Below are 22591 nucleotides of genomic sequence, written 5' to 3'. Positions count from 1 at the left end.
ACTGCAACACTTAAAAGCTGCAGTTAATTTCACAGTAGGTGGCAAGGAATAAGTTAGTCCTAAATATTTCTAAAACTAACAGCATTGTATTTAGCACTCACTAAACCCTAAACCACAACTAAATCTTGTAATAAATGATGTGGAAATTGAGCAAGCTGAAGTGACTAAACTGCTTGGAATAACCCTGGATTGTGAACTGTCATGGTCAAAACATAGTCAAAACAACAGTAGCTAAGATGGGGAGAAGTCTGACCATAATGAAGTGCTGCTCTACCTTCTTAACAACACTATCAACAAGGCAGGTCCAACAGGCCCTAGTTTTGTCGCACCTGTTCAGTGGTGTTGTCAGGTGCCACAAAAATAGACGTTTTGGCTGAGAACAGGGCAGCACGGCTGGCTCTTGGATGTATTAATAATATGCATGTCAATCTCTCCGGGCTCAAAGTGGAGGAGAGATTGACTTCATCACTACTTGTATTTATGAGAGGTATTGACATGTTGAATGCACCAAGCTGTCTGTTTGAACTACTGGCGCACAGCTCGGACATGCATACCCCACAAGACATGCCACAAGAGGTCTCTTCACAGTCCCCAAGTCCAGTACAGACTAGGACTACATGGAACTCTATTCCACATCAAGTGACTGATGCGAGCAGTAAAATGTTATTTTAAAAACAGATAAAATACACCTTATGGAACAGCGGGGACTGTGAAGCAACATATACATAGGCACAGACACATGCATACACACACACGATAACATTGGCAGCAGCTAATGGGGATCCATAATAAATACAAATATGGTGGAACGATTTATTTTTAAATGTTTGTTTTTTAAGAAACAGAACATCTAATAGTAAAATCATAGAGTAAAAGCAGACGAGCTGGATCTACTCTTTCTGGACATTTTCTGGTGTTTTGTGTTGGAAAAATGAGTGAGCCGAGTATAACACTTCAACCCTGTTACCCATAGATACCTTTTAGATGTTTTGTGAGGCTCACATTCAATTGAATCTCCCTGTTGCACACAACAAGCTTCCATTTCCCCTGTCACAGGGGGATTTCTGGATGATCTAAGATGAAATCATCAACCCTGTTATGGTCAACCCTTTTATTTTATCTTTATTTTACTAGGCAAGTCAGTTAACAAATTCTTATTTTCAATGACAGCTTAGGAACAGTGGGTTAACTGCCTGTTCAGGGGCAGAATGACAGATTTGTACCTTGTCAGCTCTGGGATTTGAACTTGCAATCTTTCGGTTACTAGTCCAATGCTCTAACCACTAGGCTACCCTGCCACTTTATTTTCACTTACCATATTAATTTAAACATGAAAACATGTTTTTTATTTATTTGAACATGTACTCTTCATGACAGAATATAACAATTTGGTGAAATAAATCATATACATTTTTTTTACAAAGTTACACTACCAAAAAGGGTCTAATTTTGTGTAACTGTAATGCTCAATGAGTGAGTGTGTGTGGAGTCAGGCGCAGAGAGCAAAGGATGCGGGAAAAAACACGCTTTAATGTCCGTAATCAAAAGATCAAAATAGTATTTACCCAACACAGGCGAAACTATAAAACAAATAGGACCCTTATGGTAAAATACTAGGACAGCGTAAAACCCAACACAAAATACTAACACCTCTCACAATACAGTAGAACAAGCCCGCACAAAGAGAAGCGGGCTAAACCAACTTAAATAACCCCACCCTAACAACCAAACAAGGAACAGGTGAAACCAATTAGACAAAAACAAAGGAACAAAACACAGAACAAAGGATCGGTGGCAGCTAGGAGACCGGCGACGACGACCGCCGAGCGCCACCTGAACCAGAAGGGGAGTCAACATCGGTACTATTCGTGACAGTAACGACCCAGGTCATCTTAGCCTGATTGCTGTCTCTGTTTAGATATTACATTCTACTCCTTGCCACTCCTGTTATTTGCAGGAGTGGAATGTTAGCTTAAAAGGCTGGTACCCGGACTGTAGCTCTCATGTAGCTCCACTTTTTGGTTTGCTTCCTGTCTTTAAGTTTGGTGTGGGTTTTTCTTTTGTTGGCCTCTTATTGGGTAAATTTAGTGGGTACTCATGGTGGGTGTCTTTTAGGTCCCCGTTGTTGTTGCTAGTCAACATTCAGTGGACACCCCCACAATTGTCTTTCAGAACCTGTCCTAAAACCCCATCTGTTTCGATTTGTTTGTTGTCAGTGACTCTTTGTTATTTCCGCCTTCTGTTTGAGGAACATTTTTGGCTTTCTTGCTGAGGAACGTAACATAACTAATTAACATTGTATGGAGATGCCAATGCCTAACACAAACACTGGTAGACATTATAATAACTTTCAGTGAGTTAGCCTGACTAAATCCCTCTAATCTGAGTAGTCAAAGTCTTGGTGGTAAAACTCTTTTCTAATCTTAGTAAAGGTTTTTTAATATACAGTATGACCAGTTAAAATCCAACTTTTATTCAAAGACAAGTTAAACACAAGAACCAAAATGTCTGCTACTTTCCCTAGTCCATTATGTGCTTATTACATTGTTTTCACGATGTGTAGGTTGATTTCATGTTTTTTTAAAATCATTTCTGAAACTACTGCCATGGAGTTTCTCAATTGGAAAACCTGGTATAAAAAGGCTGTTTCACTTCTAATAGGAGTGTTCATGTGTGATCATTATTGGCTTTACTCTGTTTGTAAAGGCAACTTTAGGCAGCTGTTAAGTGTGGTGGAAACTATTGATCCAGAGCTAACATTTCCCCTGTTTACCCTCTGATTCCCCTTTAAATACTCATTATACTGCATTATCATGTGGGTACATTCACTATTAAATAAACTAGGGGTTTATTTATGCAAAACGTCCTGACAGTTTGGGTATGTGACAGATGATACTAAGATAGATAAAGAGCAAAGCAGAGCTTGTTGCACCAATATTCACAATTATTTGATGGGCTTGAGAGGTAGTCATGATACAGATCTGCATGTCCCCTTCTAACATGGGATGTGAGAGGATAACATGTGGTCTTTGACCTCAATCTGGAGTCAAAGGTAAACTCCTCCTTCGGGATACAAACACGTTCTATGTCTCTGCCCCGCTTTCTTTCACATTTATTTATCTCTTAAAAATACTCTTTCATTGAAATCATTAAAGCAACATCTGGATTGAGTATTGCTTTGAGAAACAGAGAAATCACTTTAGAAATCACCAGTCTAAACATTTTACTTTGGCCCAAATGTGACAAATAAAATTAGATTTTGATTTGACTCAACCAGTTTGTGTTCAGTGGGTATTGGTTAAATATACATAGTCGTTATACACTGGTTGTCACAGGCTTTCACCCTGTGAGCAGAGGTTATACCCTGGTTGTTACCCTGATCCATATCACATTCAAGTCAGGCTATGACAAACATTCCCCATTTCAAGTATCAAGGTGCAAAACAATAGTTTAACTCTAACCCAGAGACCTGACAGAGTCTCTCATCCAGCATGCCATGTAATCTTTCATTAGTACCTTAAAGCACACCTCAATTAAGTTTCTGACATAATCAACTCACACACAAAAACTGTAAAAAAATAAATATATATACTAAAATGGTGCTGTAATTACAGTAGTCCATATTCCAACATGAATCAAGCAATTATTAATCCATCAATCACTCATCAATTAATTTAACATTTTCCAGAGGAGGGAGTCTCTGGTTGTGACTTCTTAGCCTTGACCAAGAGTCTCTGTTTCTCCTCTAATTTCTCCTCCAGACATTGGATAAGAACTGGGTCAACTTTGGGATCCACCTTATTGGCGAACCAGCTGCCGTAGTTCATGAGCCAGTACAGCTCCCCAGCCCCATAGATACACACACTGCGGACATGTTTCCCTGTGCATGTTGGGTAAAGTGGTCCCTCCAGGTAACTCCACTTCACCAGCCTGGTCTTGCTCATTAGGTCTGTGACGTCGGCCTGGGCCCGGGGCACCTCGCCCGGCACGCCCGGCACCCGTGTCAGAGTGGCCCAGAAGTGTTCGTCTGGGGAGTAGGTGTCGTTCGACCACACCAGGAAATCCCTAGCCAGTGTAGACGTGTTCACATACGCTACAAACTCCCACGAGAGCACGAAGTAGGCACTGCCGATGAACATCTGGATGCCGCGTGGGGGAGGCTCCTTGGCCTTGTCGGTTTTCACTGGCATCTGGATGTACCCGAAGGCGGCGTCCTGCAGCTTGTGGTGGAAGGAGAAACGCTGCTTCTTGTATTTGCTTGGACGACTCGTCTCCATCATATTACCCCCCTGGAGCTTCTTCAGGTCGGCCACCAGCTCTATGTTGGAGCGCAAGGGAAAGTCCTGGCCGCACAGGTTGATGACATACCTCCACTTGACCTCTGACCCCATGAGGTCAGACAGGCAGTTAAGGTCGGCTTTGAGGCGGCTAATGCTGGCGTACATCACTGTCTCCAGCTTAGAGGCGATAAAGACGTTGGGCAGACAGCGGACCAGACCCTCCATGGCCTCTTTGAACAGTTCTGATGACTTCAGGTCGTAGTGGATACAGTAGATATTGTTAGGGGTGTAGACGGCCCGGAGGATCTTGTCCACCATGAAGGCAGATTTGTGGACCACCAGGGAGTAAGCCAGTGGAAAGGCCTGTTCCTCCTCGGACACCTGGACGGTGCCATAGCCCCGGGAGCGGAGGTAGCGCGGGCAGTTAGAGGTCAGGTTGATCAAGCTCTCATCCTGCTCCCACACCACCCCTTGTTTTCTGATGACCAGTGACTTCCCCACCTCGGCCGGATCCATGTTGTAGATGGCATTGCAGTCAATGTTGTAGCGGTGGGGAGGCTCGACGTCATCGTAGCCTGCGGTAGTCCCGTACTGTTCAATAGTCACACTGTTTTTAACGGTGACCTTTAGGCAGAGCAGCAGCAAGGCACAGATCACCAACAGCGACGATAATGAAGAAATAAAATGCTTCTTCCGCAGTTTGCTTGGATAAACACATCTAATTTTCATTCTGTGGTGAGACAAAAGAATAATAGTTAATAAATAACTAGATAGCTAGTTATTTGATCTGTTAACAAAAATAATCACCTTGCTCTGTAAAGTCAACATGATATCACAGGAAAACGTCATCTCACATTTTGCGAAAAGTTAGGAATCAACCCATTGACTTTGCTTAGGTCAATTGGAGCGGCTAATGGGGTTCCTAATTGAATACCCCAAATACATTGCAGTCGATGGAAAAAGATGAGTTTCAAAGGGCTACGGCTAGGATTAGGGTTGAGCCAAGATGTGGACATGAAATGAGAGTTAGGGTCAGAGATAAGAAAAGAGCTGTGAACCCATAGCTGTACTGGAACTGTTTAGCTAATGACAGTGGTACAGCTCGAGTTCAGTATGCTTTATTCATATTTTCTAATAATCACTTAGGCTATGACACACTATGTGTCCATATAGGTTCAATTAGAGTAGCTATGGTTTCTGTTTTGCCATGTTAGTGTACAGTTGTAACGAGTGCGCTGAGAGTCGAGAAGCAAGTACAGGGAGTGAGTGTTTTAATAAATAAACAGAACAATAAAACACAAAAACGCACCGACATGAAACAGAGTCAATAACACCTGAGGAAAAAAATCAAGAGGAGTGAAAGATATCGGGGAAGTCCAGGTGAGTGTCATGAGGCGCTGGTGCGCTTGACGATGGCGACAGGTGTGCGGGATAATCAGCAGCCTGATGACCTAGAGGCCGGAGAGGGAGTATACGTGACAGTACCCCTTCCCCGACTACAGCCGCAGGATGCTGACAAAGGGAACGAACCCGGGGATCAGGAGCGGACCGGTCACCCCTGCTGAAGCGCGGGAACCTGCCACACCGGTTGAGGTAATCTGCCTTTATGGACGCCGATTATGGCAGATTACATTGTAATCCATGAGGAAACTGTGGCAAACTAACCACCTGTTACGAGAGTGCAGCGTCAAACGGATGTTGTGGATGCAAGGAGCCATGTTAAATTGCTAGCTAGCATTACATTTATCTTTAAAAAAACGATCAATCTTCACATCACTAGTTAACTACACATGCTTGATGATATTACTAGGTTAACTAGCTTGTCCTGCATTGCATATAATCAATGCGGTGCCTATTAAATTATCATATTTTTAACTTCGTCAAAAGGGTGATGATATAACAAAAGCACATTCACACAAAAAAACAATCTTTGCACAAATTGACCTAACCATAAACATCCCTTTCTTAAAATCAATACACAGTATTTTTTGAACCTGCATATTTAGTTAAGAAATGTCACAAAGGCATTATTAACTAGGAAATTGTGTCACTTCTCTTGCGTTCATTGCATGCAGAGTCAGGGTATATGCAACAGTTTGGGCCGCCTGGCTCGTTGCGAATTTTACATAATTATAACATAACATTGAAGGTTTTCGCCCGTTCGATAAAATGCGGAGCGGTTCCGTATTTCACTGAAAGAATAAACTTTTGTTTTTCTAAATGATAGTGTAGAACACCATTGCCCAAAATGCATTGCTCAATTAACTTTCAAAAGATGGTTCCAAAGTTTGGTTTTACATTTTTTTTCTTCCCCTATGTATGAAGTCACACACACGTGTGTGTGTGTGTGTGTGTGTGTGTGTGTGTGTGTGTGTGTGTGTGTGTGTGTGTGTGTGTGTGTGTGTGTGTGTGTGTGTGTGTGTGATTTCAAACTGATTAAGCCACATAAAAACACACGAAATCGGTTGAAATACTGTGTACATATTTACACGAATTGAGTGAAATTGTGTTGCCCTTGAGGATAAATACAGTTTATTGAATTTAGTTGAATTACTACAATAAAAACGATTCCAACCAGTTATGGCGGTAAAATCATACTGTATAAAAAAAATTCAGCACAGCTGTTATGGAAACAGGACATTTCTGTACAATTTTATAAATGCCGACAATATGTTCGTTTTGATATGGGACATTTTTTCTGCGGTAAAATTATGCGAGAAATTGCGGTGGAAATGCCTTTATGCACATATGTATATAATAACCATCATATTGAAGTACACATGGAGTCACACGATGATATGGGGTGTGGTCCTCCAGTAGGACTCAGGAAACCATACCGTTTATTAGGCTACAGATTAAATAAATTATGGTTTACTTCACAGGGTGGTGAAAGTACAGTGATGAGCTTGGTGCTGCTTTCCAATAAATATCGAGGGTCTTATTCTGGTGACATGATGATCGATGCTTGACTGCGGTTTGACAAATGTATCATGTCATAACCTACGTGCACTTTATCTGCGAGCTGTTGGCTAGAGCGCATGTGTCAAGACCGGAATAGGCAGTCACATGTGTTATTTAACTGAACAGTTTCTATGACAATATGTATGACTTTACTCGCATAAAAACTGTGGATGGGAATGTGATTTGTGGTCACCATGTAATACTCTGGTAAAAGCTATAAACTAATTTCACAGTGAATTACAAGATTTCACGTTAACTACATTTCTCTTTGCACCAGCATAATTTAGATACATTACTTGTTGGAGTGATAACAAATTATTTTCTCTTCAACCATCTTAGACCAAGGTCAATCGAAAAGTATGTGTCCTTTGCTCTTGCTGCTGCTACAATCCCACTCAGATCTGTAAACTTGTCATCAATTTCTCCAAAGTCTTATTCCACAGTCAGACTGTTGTTCGGTAACCCCCGATACCACACCAATGTGTTGTTGTTGTCAAGGATGAAGTTAATTGCAGAGCTCTGTCTTCGATGAATGTCCCATCACGTTGAAATTATGCGCTGTGCTATATATTTCTCTCTTTACACACACTCTGACAGAGCACGCGGAGTGAAGTTTTCTTTTCACCGAAGCAATAAAGACCGAGTGAAGTTTCCTTTTCACGAAAGAGAGGAAGGAAGGAAGGAAGTAGGGGAGTGGCGGTGTGGTTTGGTTTGGTTTGGTTAGGCTGGGGAGGTGCATGACTTTTACAATTACATTATGCAATGCGTAGTAAATTGCTGTGGTTCTTTCATGGTAAAATCAGTCATGCATGGGAGAAATGACAGTTTATCTGGTGCCAGGGGAGTTTTCCTGATCTGGTAACCTAACCAGGCAAAACTCTGGACCTTATATGGTATGACGTGATTAATTTATTGTGAAACTGTTTAATATAGGCTATGATGAGAGCAAAGTTTTTCTAATCAGGTCACATGATTTCTTCAAAACTCCTGGACGAATTCATGGCCTTGGGGAGAATGAAAACCTTGTCAAACTGCAGCAACCTTTTACTTGTTCATATGAATTATATTTTAAAGGAGGACTAGGGGGGTGCCTATACACAATATGATTGGGCAATACAACTTAGAGGGCTGAGCTTGCTTTATGCAGATTTACGTCGTGTAGTCCTGCGATATGCAGCGGCAGGCCTAACAAAACATTTACTCAGTCTGCGCTATTGTGTATATTGATTAATTGCAGTTACTCATTTTGATAGAAAATGTCTAGGTAGCTTAGTCCGGCGAGGTTTGAATATAAACCAAATGTGATATAATTCACATTTTCTCACATACAAATGGGCTATAGGCTAAATATACAATATTTCCGCTTAATTTACATTTGCCAGAAGGACAGGGCGCATAGTAGGCTTGATCAACTCCGGTCCTCCAGGACCACCAACAGGCGCACCTGATTCTACTTGTCAGGTAATCATCAACCCCTTGATAAGTTTAATCAGGTGATTTTGTCTTTGGCTAAATTTAGGCTGCTACATTTATGTAAGAGTTTTTGCATGTCTGTCGGGAGTGATTTGTTATCATGCTTGCCAAATAAATACCGCAGGAAAGTGGCAAGCTCGACTTGCATGTTGTGCCCGGCCCGCGCAACAGGCAAAGAGCCTGCAGCAGCACTTCGATGTGAAAGACATATATATTGTGCGTGAGTTGACAAATCTATATAAATAAAATGGCACTTGTTTTATGGCGATTGAAAAATGCTGTGGCAAATGCCGCCTCCCGAAACGTTTTCTGGCGGCAATGCTCTGACATGACAGAATTGATAATTGAGACATGGGCTGTTTTTAGTGTCTTACACCATTTAAGCAGAAGTACTTTACCCCACTGCTGAAGCTGTGACTTCCACAATTTTATTCATTTTAAACCGTGTAACTTTTGATGCAAATCAGCTATTTTGACAATGTTCCCAACATAACTTAAACCTCTTGAAACTCTGGGGGCGCAATTTCATTTTTGGATGAAAAACGTTCCCGTTTTAAACAAGATATTTTGTCACAAAAAGATGCTCGACTATGCATATAATTGATAGCTTTGGAAAGAAAACACTCTGAATTTTCCAGAACTGCAAAGATATTGTCTGTGGGTGCCCTATAACAGGAGCTACAGGCAAAACCAAGATGAAACGGCAACCAGGAAATGAGCAGGATTTTTGAGGCTCTGTTTTCCATTGTCTCCTTATATGGCTGTGAATGCGACAGGAATGAGCCTGCCCTATCTATCGTTTCCCCAAGGTGTCTGCAGCATTGTGACGTATTTGTAGGCATATCATTGGAAGATTGACCATAAGAGACTACATTTTCCAGGTGTCCTCTGTCGAAATTGGTGCGTCATTTTCAGCTGCTGGTATTTTTCCATGGGATTCTGAGGGGAAAGCAGGCTTCCACGAACGGCATATCAATGAAGAGATATGTGCAAAAACACCTTGAGGATTGATTCTAAACAACGTTTGCCATGTTTCGGTCGATATTATGGAGTTAATGCTCTGCAGTACCAGTCAAAACTGTTCGCTGCTCTGGCCCCCCAATGGTGGAACAAACTCCCTCACGACGCCAGGACAGCGGAGTCAATCACCACCTTCCGGAGACACCTGAAACCCCACCTCTTTAAGGAATACCTAGGATAGGATAAAGTAATCCTTCTCACCCCCCCCCCTTAAATGATTTAGATGCACTATTGTAAAGTGGCTGTTCCACTGGATGTCATAAGGTGAATTCACCAATTTGTAAGTCGCTCTGGATAAGAGCGTCTGCCAAATGACTTAAATGTAAAATGTAATGTAAATGTAATAATGACAATTACAACAATACTGAATGAACACTTATTTTAACTTAATACATCAATAAAAATCAATTTAGCCTCAAATAAAGTGAAACATGTTCAATTTGGTTTAAATAATACAAAAACAAAGTGTTGGAGAAGAAAGTGAAAGTGCAATATGTGCCATTAAAAAAAGCTAACGTTTAAGTTCCCTGCTCAGAACATGAGAACATATGAAAGCTGGTGGTTCCTTTTAACATAAGACTTCAATATTCCAAGGTAAGAGGTTTTTGGTTCTAGTAAATATAGTATTTATAGGACTATTTCTCTCTATACCATTTGTTTTCCATATACCTTTGACTTTTGGATGTTTTTATAGGCACTTTAGTATTGCCAGTGTAACAGTATAGCTTCCGTCCCTCTCCTCGCTCCTACCTGGGCTCGAACGAGGAACACATCGACAACAGCCACCCTCGAAGCAGCGTTACCCATGCAGAGCAAGGGGAACAACTACTCCAAGTCTCAGAGCGAGTGGTGTTTGAAACGCTATTGGCGCGCAACCCTGATAGGCTTGAAGTCATAAACAGCGCAATGTTTGAAGCACAGTGAAGAGCTGCTGGCAAAACGCACAAAAGTGCTGTTTGAATGAATGCTTAGGAGCCTGCTGCCTACCATCGCTCAGTCGGACTGCTCTATCAAATCATAGACTTAATTATAACACACAGAAATAGAAGCCTTTGGTCATTAATATGGTCGAATCCGGAAACTATCATTTCGAAAACAAAATATTTATTATCGCATATACCCTGACTCTGCGTGCAATGAACGCAAGAGAAGTGACACAATTTCACCTGGTTAATATTGCCTGCTAACCTGGATTTCTTTTAGCTAAATATGCAGGTTTAAAAATATATACTTCTGTGTATTGACTTTAAGAAAGGCATGGGTGTTTATGGTTAGGTACAGTCGTGCAATGATTGTGCTTCTTTCGCAAATGCGCTTTTGTTAAATCATCCCCCTGCGTTGCATCGATTATATGCAACGCAGGACACGCTAGATAAACTAGTAATATCATCAACCATGTGTAGTTAACTAGTGATTATGATTGATTTATCTTATAAAAAAACAGTTTAATGCTAGCTAGCAACTTACCTTGGCTTCGTTCTGCATTCGCGTAACAGGCAGGCTCCTCGTGGAGTGCAATGAGAGGCAGGTGGTTAGAGCATTGGACTAGTTAACTGTAAGGTTGCAAGATTGAATCCCCGAGCTGACCAAGTAAAAATCTGTTCTGCCCTTGAACAAGGCAGTTAACCCACTGTTCCTAGGCCGTCATTGACAATAAGAATTTGTTCTTAACTGACTTGCCTAGTTAAATAAAGGTGTAAAATAAAAAAAATCGGCCAAATCGGTGTCCAAAAATACTGATTTCCGATTGTTATGAAAACTTGAAGTCGGCACTAATTAATCGGCAATTCCGCTTAATCGGTCGAACTCTAGTGTGTTTACAGACAATAAATCTTTATCCCAGCCTGCTGTCCTCACATGCTTCAAGACGGCCACCATTGTTGCTGTTCCCAAGAAAGCTAAGGTAACTGAGCGAAATGACTACAGCCCTGTAGCACTAACTTCCGTCATCATGAAGTGCTTTAAGAGACTAGTCAAGGACCATATCACCTCCACCCTAGACCCAATCCAATTTGCTTTCTGCCCCAATAGGTCCACAGATGACGCAATCGCCAGCACACTGCCCTAACCCATCTGGACAAGAGGAATACCTATTTAAGAATGCTGTTCGTCGATTACAGCTCAGCATTTAACACCATAGTACCCTCTAAACTCGCCCTGTGCAACTGGGTCCTGGACTTCCTGACGGGCCGCCCCCAGGTGGTGAGGGTACGTAACAACATTTCCACCCCACTGATCCTCAACACTGGGGCCCCACAAGGGTGCGTTCTGAGCCCTCTCCTGTACTCCCTGTTCACCCACGACTGCGTGGCCATGCACGCCTCCAACTCAATCATCAAGTTTGCAAACGACACTGCAATGGTAGGCTTGATTACCAACAATGATGAGACGGACTACAGGGAGGAGGTGAGGGCCCTCGGAGTGTGGTGTCAGGAAAATAACCTCACACACATTGTCAACAAAACAAAGGCGGCTCTTGACTGAGGGACGGGAGGCTCTGGCGGCTCTTGACTGAGGGACGGGAGGCTCTGGCGGCTCTGGACTGAGGGACGGGAGGCTCTGGCGGCTCTGGACTGAGGGACGGGAGGCTCTGGCGGCTCTGGACTGAGGGACGGGAGGCTCTGGCGGCTCTGGACTGAGGGACGGGAGGCTCTGGCGGCTCCGGACTGAGGGACGGGAGGCTCTGGCGGCTCCGGACTGAGGGACGGGAGGCTCTGGCGGCTCTGGACTGAGGGACGGGAGGCTCTGGCGGCTCCGGACTGAGGGACGGGAGGCTCTGGCGGCGCCGGACAGAAGAGGCGCACTATAGGCCTGGTGCGTGGTGCCGGCACTGGTGGTACAGGGCCGAGGACACGCACCTCATGGCGAGTGCGGGGAGCTGCCACCGGAGGGCTGATGCATGGAGGTGGTACTGGATAGACCGGTCCGTGCAGGCGCACTGGAGCTCTTGAGCACCGAGCCTGCCCAACCTTACCTGGTTGAATGCTCCCGGTCGCCCTGCCAGTGCGGCAAGGTGGAATAGCCCGCACTGGGCTGTGCAGGCGAACCGGAGACACCATGTGTAAGGCTGGTGCCATGTACGCCGGCCCAAGGAGACGCACTGGAGACCAGATGCGTAGAGCCGGCTTCATGGCACCTGGCTCGATGGCCACTCTAGCCCGGCCGATACGAGGAGCTGGTATGTACCGCACTGGGCTATGCACCTGCACTGGGGACACCGTGCGCTCCACAGCATAACATGGTGCCTGCCCGGTCTCTCTAGCCCCCCAGTAAGCACAGGAAGTTGGCACAGGTCTCCTACCTGGCTTCACCATACTTCCTGTGTGCCTCCCCCAATACATTTTTGGGGCTGACTCTCGGGCTTCCTTGCCAGCCGTGTTCCCTCGTATTGCCGGCTCCTCTCTCCGGCTGCCTCCACCTGTTCCCATGGGAGGCGATCCTTTCCCGCCAGGATCTCCTCCCATGTGTAGCAACCCTTGTCATCCAACACATCATCCCATGTCCATTCCTCCTTGTGCTGCTCCTGCTTCCGCTGCTTGTCACCACGCTGCTTGGTCCTGTTGTGTGGGTGATTCTCTAACGGTTTTCTTCCTGGGAAGGAGAGGAGGACCAAAATGCAGAGTGGTTATTTATAAACATCTTTAGTGAAAGATGAAAACGTGAACAATATACAAAATAAGAAAACGTGGAAAAACCGAAACAGTCCTAACTGGTGCAAAACACAGACAGGAACAATCACCCACAAGATACCTAAAGAATATGGCTGCCTAAATATGGTTCCCAATCAGAGACGACGATAAACACCTGCCTCTGATTGAGAACCACTCCAGGCAACCATAGACTTACCAAGAACACTCAACTGAACACAACCCCATAGACTACAAAACCCCTAGACAAAACAAGACACAAATCACCCATGTCACACCCTGGCCTAACCAACATAATAAAGAAAACACAGAATACTAAGGCCAGGGCGTGACACTCTGTTGCCTCCATGTCTGTGTGGAGTATTGTTTATTTTGTCAAGGTTGGCACGCTTCCGGCTGGTTTGCGCCCGGTTTTGTTTTATGCTCGTGCTTTGTGGCAGCCGGTACTTTACTTGGGTTTTGTACTTTGTGCTGCCTCTCTTGTTCCTTGGGCATTTGTTTGGTGATGCGGTTGCGTTCTGTATTATGATTGCGTAAGTGAAGTGCTTTGTCCATTCATTTCTGCTCTCCTGCGCCTGACTTCCATGCACCAGCTACACCCACCGTTGACACCACAGCAGAGTTCAATATTATTGTGTGTCAGTCGGTATCCTTACGAATATGAAAATCTGCGTACTGTATGACAGAGATTACTTTATTTTTACCCCTAACGCTTTAAATGTTATGGGTGGACCTCATTGAACCCTTCACGAAATCCAGGAATGATAACAGCTGGTGTCTGATGGCAACTGAGCACTTTACAAAGTGGGTGGAGGCAATACCCATTAAGGTCAGTAAAGGAAGAGTACGTGCTTAACTCTAAATTCCCTTTTGTAACTCTTTTTAAAAGAGTGCTTGGAACCAAAAATAGATTTTCGTTTTGTACGATACCCATCAAGGACGAGAATAGCGAGGCCACCTCCCAAGTCTATGCTGAACATCTTCAACACCTGCCCCCCAGGAGGTATCCCGTCCACTAGAACCAGTGAGTTTGGATCAGACTGATGCTCTAAGTCGGCGGGGGACCCACTATCATCCAGAAGGCGAGGTCAGTACAGGTGCATCAAAGCAGGGACCGAGAGACTGAAAAACAGCTTCATTCTCAAGGCCATCAGACTGTTAAACAGCCACCACTAACATTGAGTAGCTGCTGCCAACAAACTGACTCAACTCCAGCCACTTTAATAATGGGAATTGATGGAACTTGACGTAAAAAATGAATCACTAGCCACTTTAAACAATGCCACTTAATATGTTTACATACCCTACATTACACATCTCATATTTATATACTGTACTCGATAGCATCTACTGCATCTTGCCTATGCCGTCCTGTACCATCACTCATTCATATCTTTATGTACATATTCTTTATCCCTTTACACGTGTGTGTGTGTGTGTGTGTGTGTGTGTGTGTGTGTATATATATAAGGTTGTGGAATTGTTATATTACTCGTTGGTTATTACTGCATTGTCAGAACTAGACGGACAAGCATTTCGCTACACTCGCATTAACATCTGCTAACCACGTGTATGTGACAAATCCGATTTGATATAAGGTAGGCTATACCTTCCAAAAGTGTTAAAGTACATATCCCATTTATAACACTGCACTAATCCATCACATTTTCTCACAGTAAAGTGTAACCTGTGTTCATTTACGTCTGTCTCCTACCCTGTTCCCTTTAACCCTGCTCCTGTTCTGCATGAGCTAGGGCTTCTGCCCAACACCAGACGTGGATCCACCTGTCTAGTGAAATAAAGGTGAAATAGAACATATATTTAAGAAAACTGATGTCCACAGTTACCAACCACCCTACAACTTTGCATTACATCAGCTACTGTTGTCATTATCAGCTAAGGAAGTAGTTGTGGACAGGTGCTTTTATACTGATAACAAGTTCAAACAGGTGTCATTAATACAGGTAATGAGTGGAAGACAGAGGAGCCTCTTAAAGAAGAAGTTACAGGTCTGTGAGCGCCAGAACATGCTTGTTTGTAGGTGACCAAACATAGAAATGTGCCATTTTCACATATGTTGTTGATGTTGGACTGGTGCTGGAAATGATGAATATGAAGTTGCATTTTTTAGAAATGTCCCTTTTAATTGTTACAACCACACACACATGGACATAGTTGCTGCCATTGAATGGTTTTATATCGGTGTGTTTTTGTCAATGGTTGTACAACACTTCAGTTAGGAACAGCATGTGAAAATCCGTCAACAAAACAACTCTTGCTTCTTCTCTTACCAAGGCAAAAGGTTGAGAAGGACCGCCTTTTAACTTACAGCATATTGTTGTCTGGCATCATTAAAGTGAAGACTTATTTTATCAAATCAATTCTCTGTAATTATTAAAACGTGATTAAACTAATCATGTAAATGTAATTAACTAGGAAGTCAGGGCACCAAGGAAAATCTTGAGATTACAAAGTTATAATTTTCCTAATATAACTCTTCAGATATTTTAATATCAGATCAAATAGTCTTTTAATTATTCTTCACCTCACGTTAGTCTCATTCCAAACCAACATTTTATGACGTTATCTGCACGAACCCAGCCTTTACTAAGAATCATCCATACATCAATTGTCTTAGTAAATAAATTATTAACTAAATAATCACAGAAATGCATAAACAACACAGTAGATATGGTTACAAGGAAATGATAGGGGAGGTACACTAGTGGCTACACTAGTGGGCTGAGCCGATATGACGGTTTGGTGGACAAAGGGAAGTGGGTGTGGACTGAAGGGCAGGAAAGACAGTCACTACACAGTTGATAATTATATTAATTGAAATGCTAATCTATTGCACATGAACGCTCACTCATTTGGGAATAATTGCAATCAATATATATTTACACCCAGTGTGATCTCTGTTAGAATCGTCAGTCCTTCTGTTGGAAAATTCATCTGAGCGTCTGCTTTCCTGAAGTCTTTTATGGTGAGAATGGATACTTCAGAGTACCATTCAGAAATATTCTTATAGGATAGATGTTTCGGCGGTTGTCGGTCTTCTCATCCCAGGTTGACATCATTTCTAGCTGCAGGCAGATTTGCTCTTATTCCGTTGGGATCAATAGTCTCAGAGTTGAACCATTTCCCGCCGTGTAGCCAATGCTCCACGTGGTTTGGTTAGGAATTCAACAACGATTACAACCTTAGCTTACGCTGAGGTTTTTGTGGTCTGAACTCAACCTGTGACCCCACCGTGTCCATCGAGGTACGCAAGGATTTCTTCAGGAGGAGGTTTTATTCGTAACAGTAGAAAAGGGCTGTCCCATTAGCCAGATCATGTCTGTGCTCCTGGGGGCGGGCCAATGACTTAGTTAAACTTTTAAAGGGAATACAATTCTCTCACATTAACGGTTTAACATCACATTACACCATTTCACAAATAGTTTAATCTTTATTCATTCATTTTATACAACAATTAGACACAAACCTCATAAGAGGCACCTGTATAAACAGAGGTCAGGTAATGTGGCTGTATTGTCTTTCATGGGGTCACAAACATGAAGACCGTTTACACGTTCTCCAAAACATGGATATTGTTCAGTTCTCAAGTTCTGTGATGTAGAAGAAGTTCCTTTGTTCTACTGTGAAACTCTCTATATACTTCATAGCCAGGAGGAGAGAGTCTCCTCCAGGAATGTACGACCTGAGATAACAGAACCTGGGTGTAGGAGAGGGGGAAGCCACTAGCTATACCCAAAGAGGGCCACGTCATGACAATATGATGTCATGGTCTACTTCTCTGCCATGTAAATCTGAATTCAGATCAGGAATAGCTTGTACCAATCAATAGGTAGAGCTGTTTTAGTAACTACATAAGATGGTGTTTTTTAAACTTTTTATTTTCACAAAATGTTTCCGTTATCATTTCTTACAACCGACAAGAACTTTTGAACATCAGATCGGTAGTTATCTCAATTCCGGCTTTAACTTCGACTCATCTGCCCTGGGATCTTTTTGTAATTCCAGGACAGTGGCGTCAGGGAAATCGAGAGGGGGAGGGGTTTCCCTCTTCATCAATAACAACTGGTGTGCTGACTCGAGCGGTGGAAGTGTCAACCCATTATTCACCAGTCTTGGAATACCTGATGGTCAAATGTCAACCCTTCTACCTCCCAAGGGAGTTTTCAGCTGGAATTGTAACTGTTGTATAAATTCCACCTCAGGACAAGAAAAAACAACCTTGCACTTAACAATCTGTACAAACCAGCAGGAAGATGTACATCCAGAGGCTGCTTTTCTAGTTGCCGGCTATTTTAATTCCACATCATTAAGACTCTTGATGCCCAACTTCCATCAGCACATCTCCTTCGTGACGAGGTGCGATAAAGTCCTAGACAACTGTTATTCTATCCGCAAGCATACAAGGCCGTCCCTCAGCCGCCATTCGGCAAATCAGATCATGACTCCTTACTCCTGCTTCCTGTTTTAAAAGCAGAAGCTCAAACAGGAAGTATCTGTGACTCGCTCCGTTGAGAAATGGTCACCAGAATAAGAGATTATGCTACAGAACTGCATTTCTGGCACTTACTGGAAAATGTTTTGAGACTCTGCCGATAACACTGTCACCGGCTTCATTAGGAATTGCACCGCAACGTTGTCCCCACAGTGACGGTTTGCTGCTTTCCCAATCAAAAACCCTGGATTAACACAGAGGTTGGCCCTAAACTAAAGGGCAGTGCTACCGCACACAGGGCTATCTCAAGCAACCCTGAGGCTACGTTGAGGACAGGAACAGGTACAAGAAGTTCCACTATTACCTCTGCAAAGTCATCAAAGGACAATTTAGGAATTATATTACACAGGCTCCGACGTCCGCAGCATGTGGTAGTCTATTATGGATTACAAAGGAAGACCCAACCATGATCTGCCCAATGATGCCTCTCTCTACCAGATGATTTCAATGCATTTCATGCACGCTTCGACAATAACATCGTGCTGGGTGTGAGGGCCGTTACCAACCCAGAGGACTGGGTGATCTCACTCTCCGAGGCCGACATGAGAAAGGTCTTTAATCAGGTCGCAAGGCCGCGGGCCCGACGGTATTCCAGGGCGCGTTCTCAGAGCGCAGGCATATTCAGTCATTTCAACCTCTACTTTCCTAGGCATCGTGTTTTTTTATTTAACTAGGCAAGTCAGTTAAGAACAAATTCTTATTTAAAATCACGGCCTACCCCGGACGACGCTGGGCCAATTGTTTTCCGCCCTATTGGACTCCCAATCACGGTCAGATGTGATACAGCCTGGATTCGAACCAGGGACTGTAGCGATGCTTCTTGCACTGAGATGCATTGCCTTAGACCGCTGTGCCACTCGGGAGCACAGTCATTTTAAAATGACCACCATCATTCCTGTTCCAAAGAACTCTAAGGCTTCATGCCACAATGACTACCACCCTGTAGCACTCACATCTGTAATCATGAAGTGCGTTGAGAGGCTGGTTATGGCACACATTAACTCCACCATCCCAGACACCCTAGACCCACTCCAATTTACATACCACCCCAGCAGAGGAAACTGGGGTCGATGCATGGTAGTGGTGCATCTGGCACCAACAGGCTCCTGGACAGCTTCTATCCCCAAGCCATAATACTGCTAAATAGCTAACTATTTAGCTAACAGAATGGGTACACAGACTGAGTTGACCCTTATCTATGCACTGTCTCTATGCACAACACACACACAAACACTCATTTCATAATTTACTCCCACACACATAATTTGAACATACATTTATACTTACTCTACACACAGCCACTCACAAATCATAATATACATTGCTGCTACTCTGTTTATAGTATATCCTGATGCCTCGTCACCTTACCCTATACATATCTACCTCTATCACTCCAGTATCCCTGCACATTGTAAATATGTAACTGGAGCTGACTGACATTTGTATATACAGTTGAAGTCGGAAGTTTACATACACCTTAGCCAAATACATTTAAACTCAGTTTTTCACAATTCCTGACATTTAATCCTAGTAAAAATTCCCTGTTTTAGGTCAGTTAAGATCACCACTTTATTTTATGAATGTGAAATGGTGGGTCGGAGGTTTACATACACTCAATTAGTATTTGGTAGCATTGCCTTGAAATTATTTAACTTGGGTCAAACGTTTTGGGTAGCCTTCCACAAGCTGCCCACGATAAGTTGGGTGAATTTTGGCCCATTCCTCCTGACAGAGCTGGTGTAACTGAGTCAGGTTTGTAGGCCTTCTTGCTCACACACGCTTTTTCAGTTCTGCCCACAAATCTTCTATAGAATTGAGGGCAGGGCTTTCTCCAATACCTTGACTTTTGTCCTTAAGCCATTTTGCCACAAATTTGGAAGTATGCTTGCGGTAATTTGGAAGACCCATTTGCGAAATAGCTTTAACTTCCTGACTGATGTCTTGAGATGTTGCTTCAATATATCCACATAATTTTCCTCCATGATGCCATCTATTTTGTGAAGTGCACCAGTCCCTCCTGCAGCAAAGCACCCCCACAACATGATGCTGCCACCCCCGTGCTTCATGGTTGGGATGGTGTTCTTTGGCTTACAAGCCTCCCCCTTTTTATCCAAACATAACAATGGTCATTATGGCCAAACAGTTCTATTTTTGTTTCGTCAGACCAGAGGACATTTCTCCAGTCTTTGTCCCCATGTGCAGTTGCAAACCATAGTCTGGCATTTTTATGCCGGTTTTGGAGCAGTGGCTTCTTCCTTGCTCAGGTTATGTCGATATTGGACTCGTTTTACTGTGAATATAGATACTTTTGTATCTGTTTCCTCCAGCATCTTTACAAGGTCCTTTTGGTGTTGTTCTGGGAATGATTTGCACTTTTCGCACCAAATTACGTTCATCTCTAGAAGACAGAACGCGTCTCATTCCAGAGCGGTATGATGGCTGCGTGATCCCATGGTGTTTATACTTGCGTACTATTGTTTGTACAGATGAACGTGGTACGTTCAGGCGTTTGGAAATTGCTCCCAAGGATGAACCAAGCTTGTGGAGGTCTACATTTTTTTTTTTCTGAGGTCTTGGCTGATTTATTCAGATTTTTCCATGATGTCAAGCAAAGAGGCACTGAGTTTGAAGGTAGGCCTTGAAATACATCCACAGGTACACCTCCAATTGACTCAAATGATGTCAATTAGCCTATCAGAAGCTTCTAAAGCCATGACATCATTTTCTGGAATTTACCAGAACTTCTGACCCACTGGAATTGTGATACAATTGTCACTGAAATAATCTGTCTGTAAACAATTGTTGTAAAAATGACTTCTTTAAAAATGATCTCCTAACCGACTTGTCAAAACTATTGTTTGTTAACAAGAAATTTGTGGAGTGGTTGAAAAACGAGTTTTAATGACTCCAACCTATGTAAACTTCCGACTTCAACAGTGTATATATACCGTACACTGAACGAAAATATAAATGTTACATGTAAAGTGTTGGTCCCATTTTTCATGAGCTGGAACAAAAGATCCCAGAAATGTTCCATGCGCTCAAAAAGCTTATTTCTCTCTAATTTGTTTGCATCCCTGTTGGTGAGCATTTCTCCTTTGCCAAGATAATCCATCCACCTGACAGGTGTGCGATATCAAAACTCTGATTAAACAGCATGATCGTTACACAGGTGAACCTTGTGCTGGGACATAAATGGCCACTCTAAAATGTGCAGTTTTGTCACACAACACAATGCCAGAGATGTCTCAAGTTTTACGGGAGTGTGCATTTGGCATGCTGACGGCAGGAATGTATACCAGAGCTGTTACCAGAGAATTGAGACCAGCCACCCGGACAGCGGATGAAACTGTGTGTTTGCACAAGTGAAGAATTTCTGCACAAACTGTCAGAAATCATCTCGGGGAAGCTCGTCGTAGTCGTCCTCCCTAGGGTCTTCACTTGAATACGGTTTTGCATTATAACTGACTTCAGTGGGAAAATGCTCACCTTCAATGGCCACTGGCACACTGAAGAAGTGTGCTCTTCACGGATGAATCCCGGTTTCAACTGTACCGGGCAGATGGCAGACAATGCACATGGCATTGTTTGGGCGAGCTGTTTGCTGATGTCAGTGTTGTGAACAGAGTGCGCCATGGTGGCGGTGGGGTCATGGTATGAGCAGGCATAAGCTACAGACAACGAACACAATTGCATTTTATTGATGGCAATTTGAATGCACAGAGATACCGTGACGAGATCCTGAGGTCCATTTTCACAGAGTTGGTACCAAGTCTTTGTTTTACAAGTCAGTCTCAAGTCTTAGCACTCAAGTCTCAAGTCAAGACCGTCAAGTCTCAAGTCCTAAACTTTGAGTTTTGAGTCCTAAACAAGTCATAATGTGCTCTTCACCAAATGTAATACCATTTCATATTTTTAACAAGAGTAATAGTATATAACATTTATGCAAATCATGAACGCTTTTAAAAATATCTATTTATAACTTTCCAAATCAATGTTATATTTCCATGGAAATACATGGGTAGCCATGAGAAAGACCCCCACCCCCCCCCACCCCCCCAATAGTGATCGACTATCGAGGAGCGCAATCGGGCGATGTAGGCTTGTACACAATCATCCAACCTTAACACACACACACTCTCTCTTTGTGTGGTTACAGTAGGCTAACGTATGCCAATGGTTTTAGGAACAGCAGTAACATCAGGCAGGATTTAGGCTACCAACTGCCTAGCCAGTTGTAGCTCAATCTTGGGTGCAATGATCGTGTTCCCGCACTGACTGACTGTGTGGAGGCTCATTGATTTAACGTTACGTTAGCCTACATGATACACTAGTAAAGTAATAAAATATATAGCTGTCGGCTATATTAGCCACGACTTACCGTTCTTTGTGCAGCTTCAAATGTCGAACAAAGTTGGAAATTGTTGCGCCTCCATCTGTAATTTTCTTCCCGCATATTTTGCAAGTTGCAATCCGTTTTTTGTTGATACAGAGTCGTCTTTATATCCGGAAATAATTATTTTGGGTATCATCTTTCCAAGGGCTCCATCTGAATTCACCCGCGGACGTTCCTCTGCACTGCCACGCACAACTTTTTCTTAGCTGGCACAATTTGATTGGCTGCTGTCCAATTCAAACTGTAATCTGTTAAATGAAGAGTTTATGGACTGCACACTTTTAATAGCATTTTTAATATT

General features: G+C 43.0%; 1 protein-coding gene across 2 annotated transcripts; it reads right to left on the bottom strand.

Annotated features, from left to right (window-relative positions):
• Window positions 1–1510: 1510 nt before the first annotated feature.
• Window positions 1511–7914, bottom strand: LOC135548209 (beta-1,3-galactosyl-O-glycosyl-glycoprotein beta-1,6-N-acetylglucosaminyltransferase 4-like). Of its 2 annotated transcripts, none has more exons than XM_064977565.1 (2): window positions 7533–7914; window positions 1511–5010 (listed from the first exon to the last, which is right to left on the bottom strand). In XM_064977565.1, the coding sequence occupies exon 2, from the start codon at window positions 5007–5009 to the stop codon at window positions 3675–3677; it is 1335 nt and encodes a 444-aa protein (XP_064833637.1). In that variant the 5' UTR covers window position 5010; window positions 7533–7914; the 3' UTR covers window positions 1511–3674. The 2 variants fall into 2 exon arrangements, with proteins under 2 accessions (XP_064833637.1, XP_064833636.1); XM_064977564.1 differs by having other exon boundaries at window positions 7538–7914.
• Between the last annotated feature and the right edge of the window lie 14677 nt (window positions 7915–22591).

Source organism: Oncorhynchus masou, chromosome 11 (genome assembly GCF_036934945.1).
Source record: "Oncorhynchus masou masou isolate Uvic2021 chromosome 11, UVic_Omas_1.1, whole genome shotgun sequence".
In the NCBI taxonomy this organism is placed as follows: domain Eukaryota; kingdom Metazoa; phylum Chordata; class Actinopteri; order Salmoniformes; family Salmonidae; genus Oncorhynchus; species Oncorhynchus masou.
This window is presented reverse-complemented; position numbering and strand designations above follow the sequence as displayed.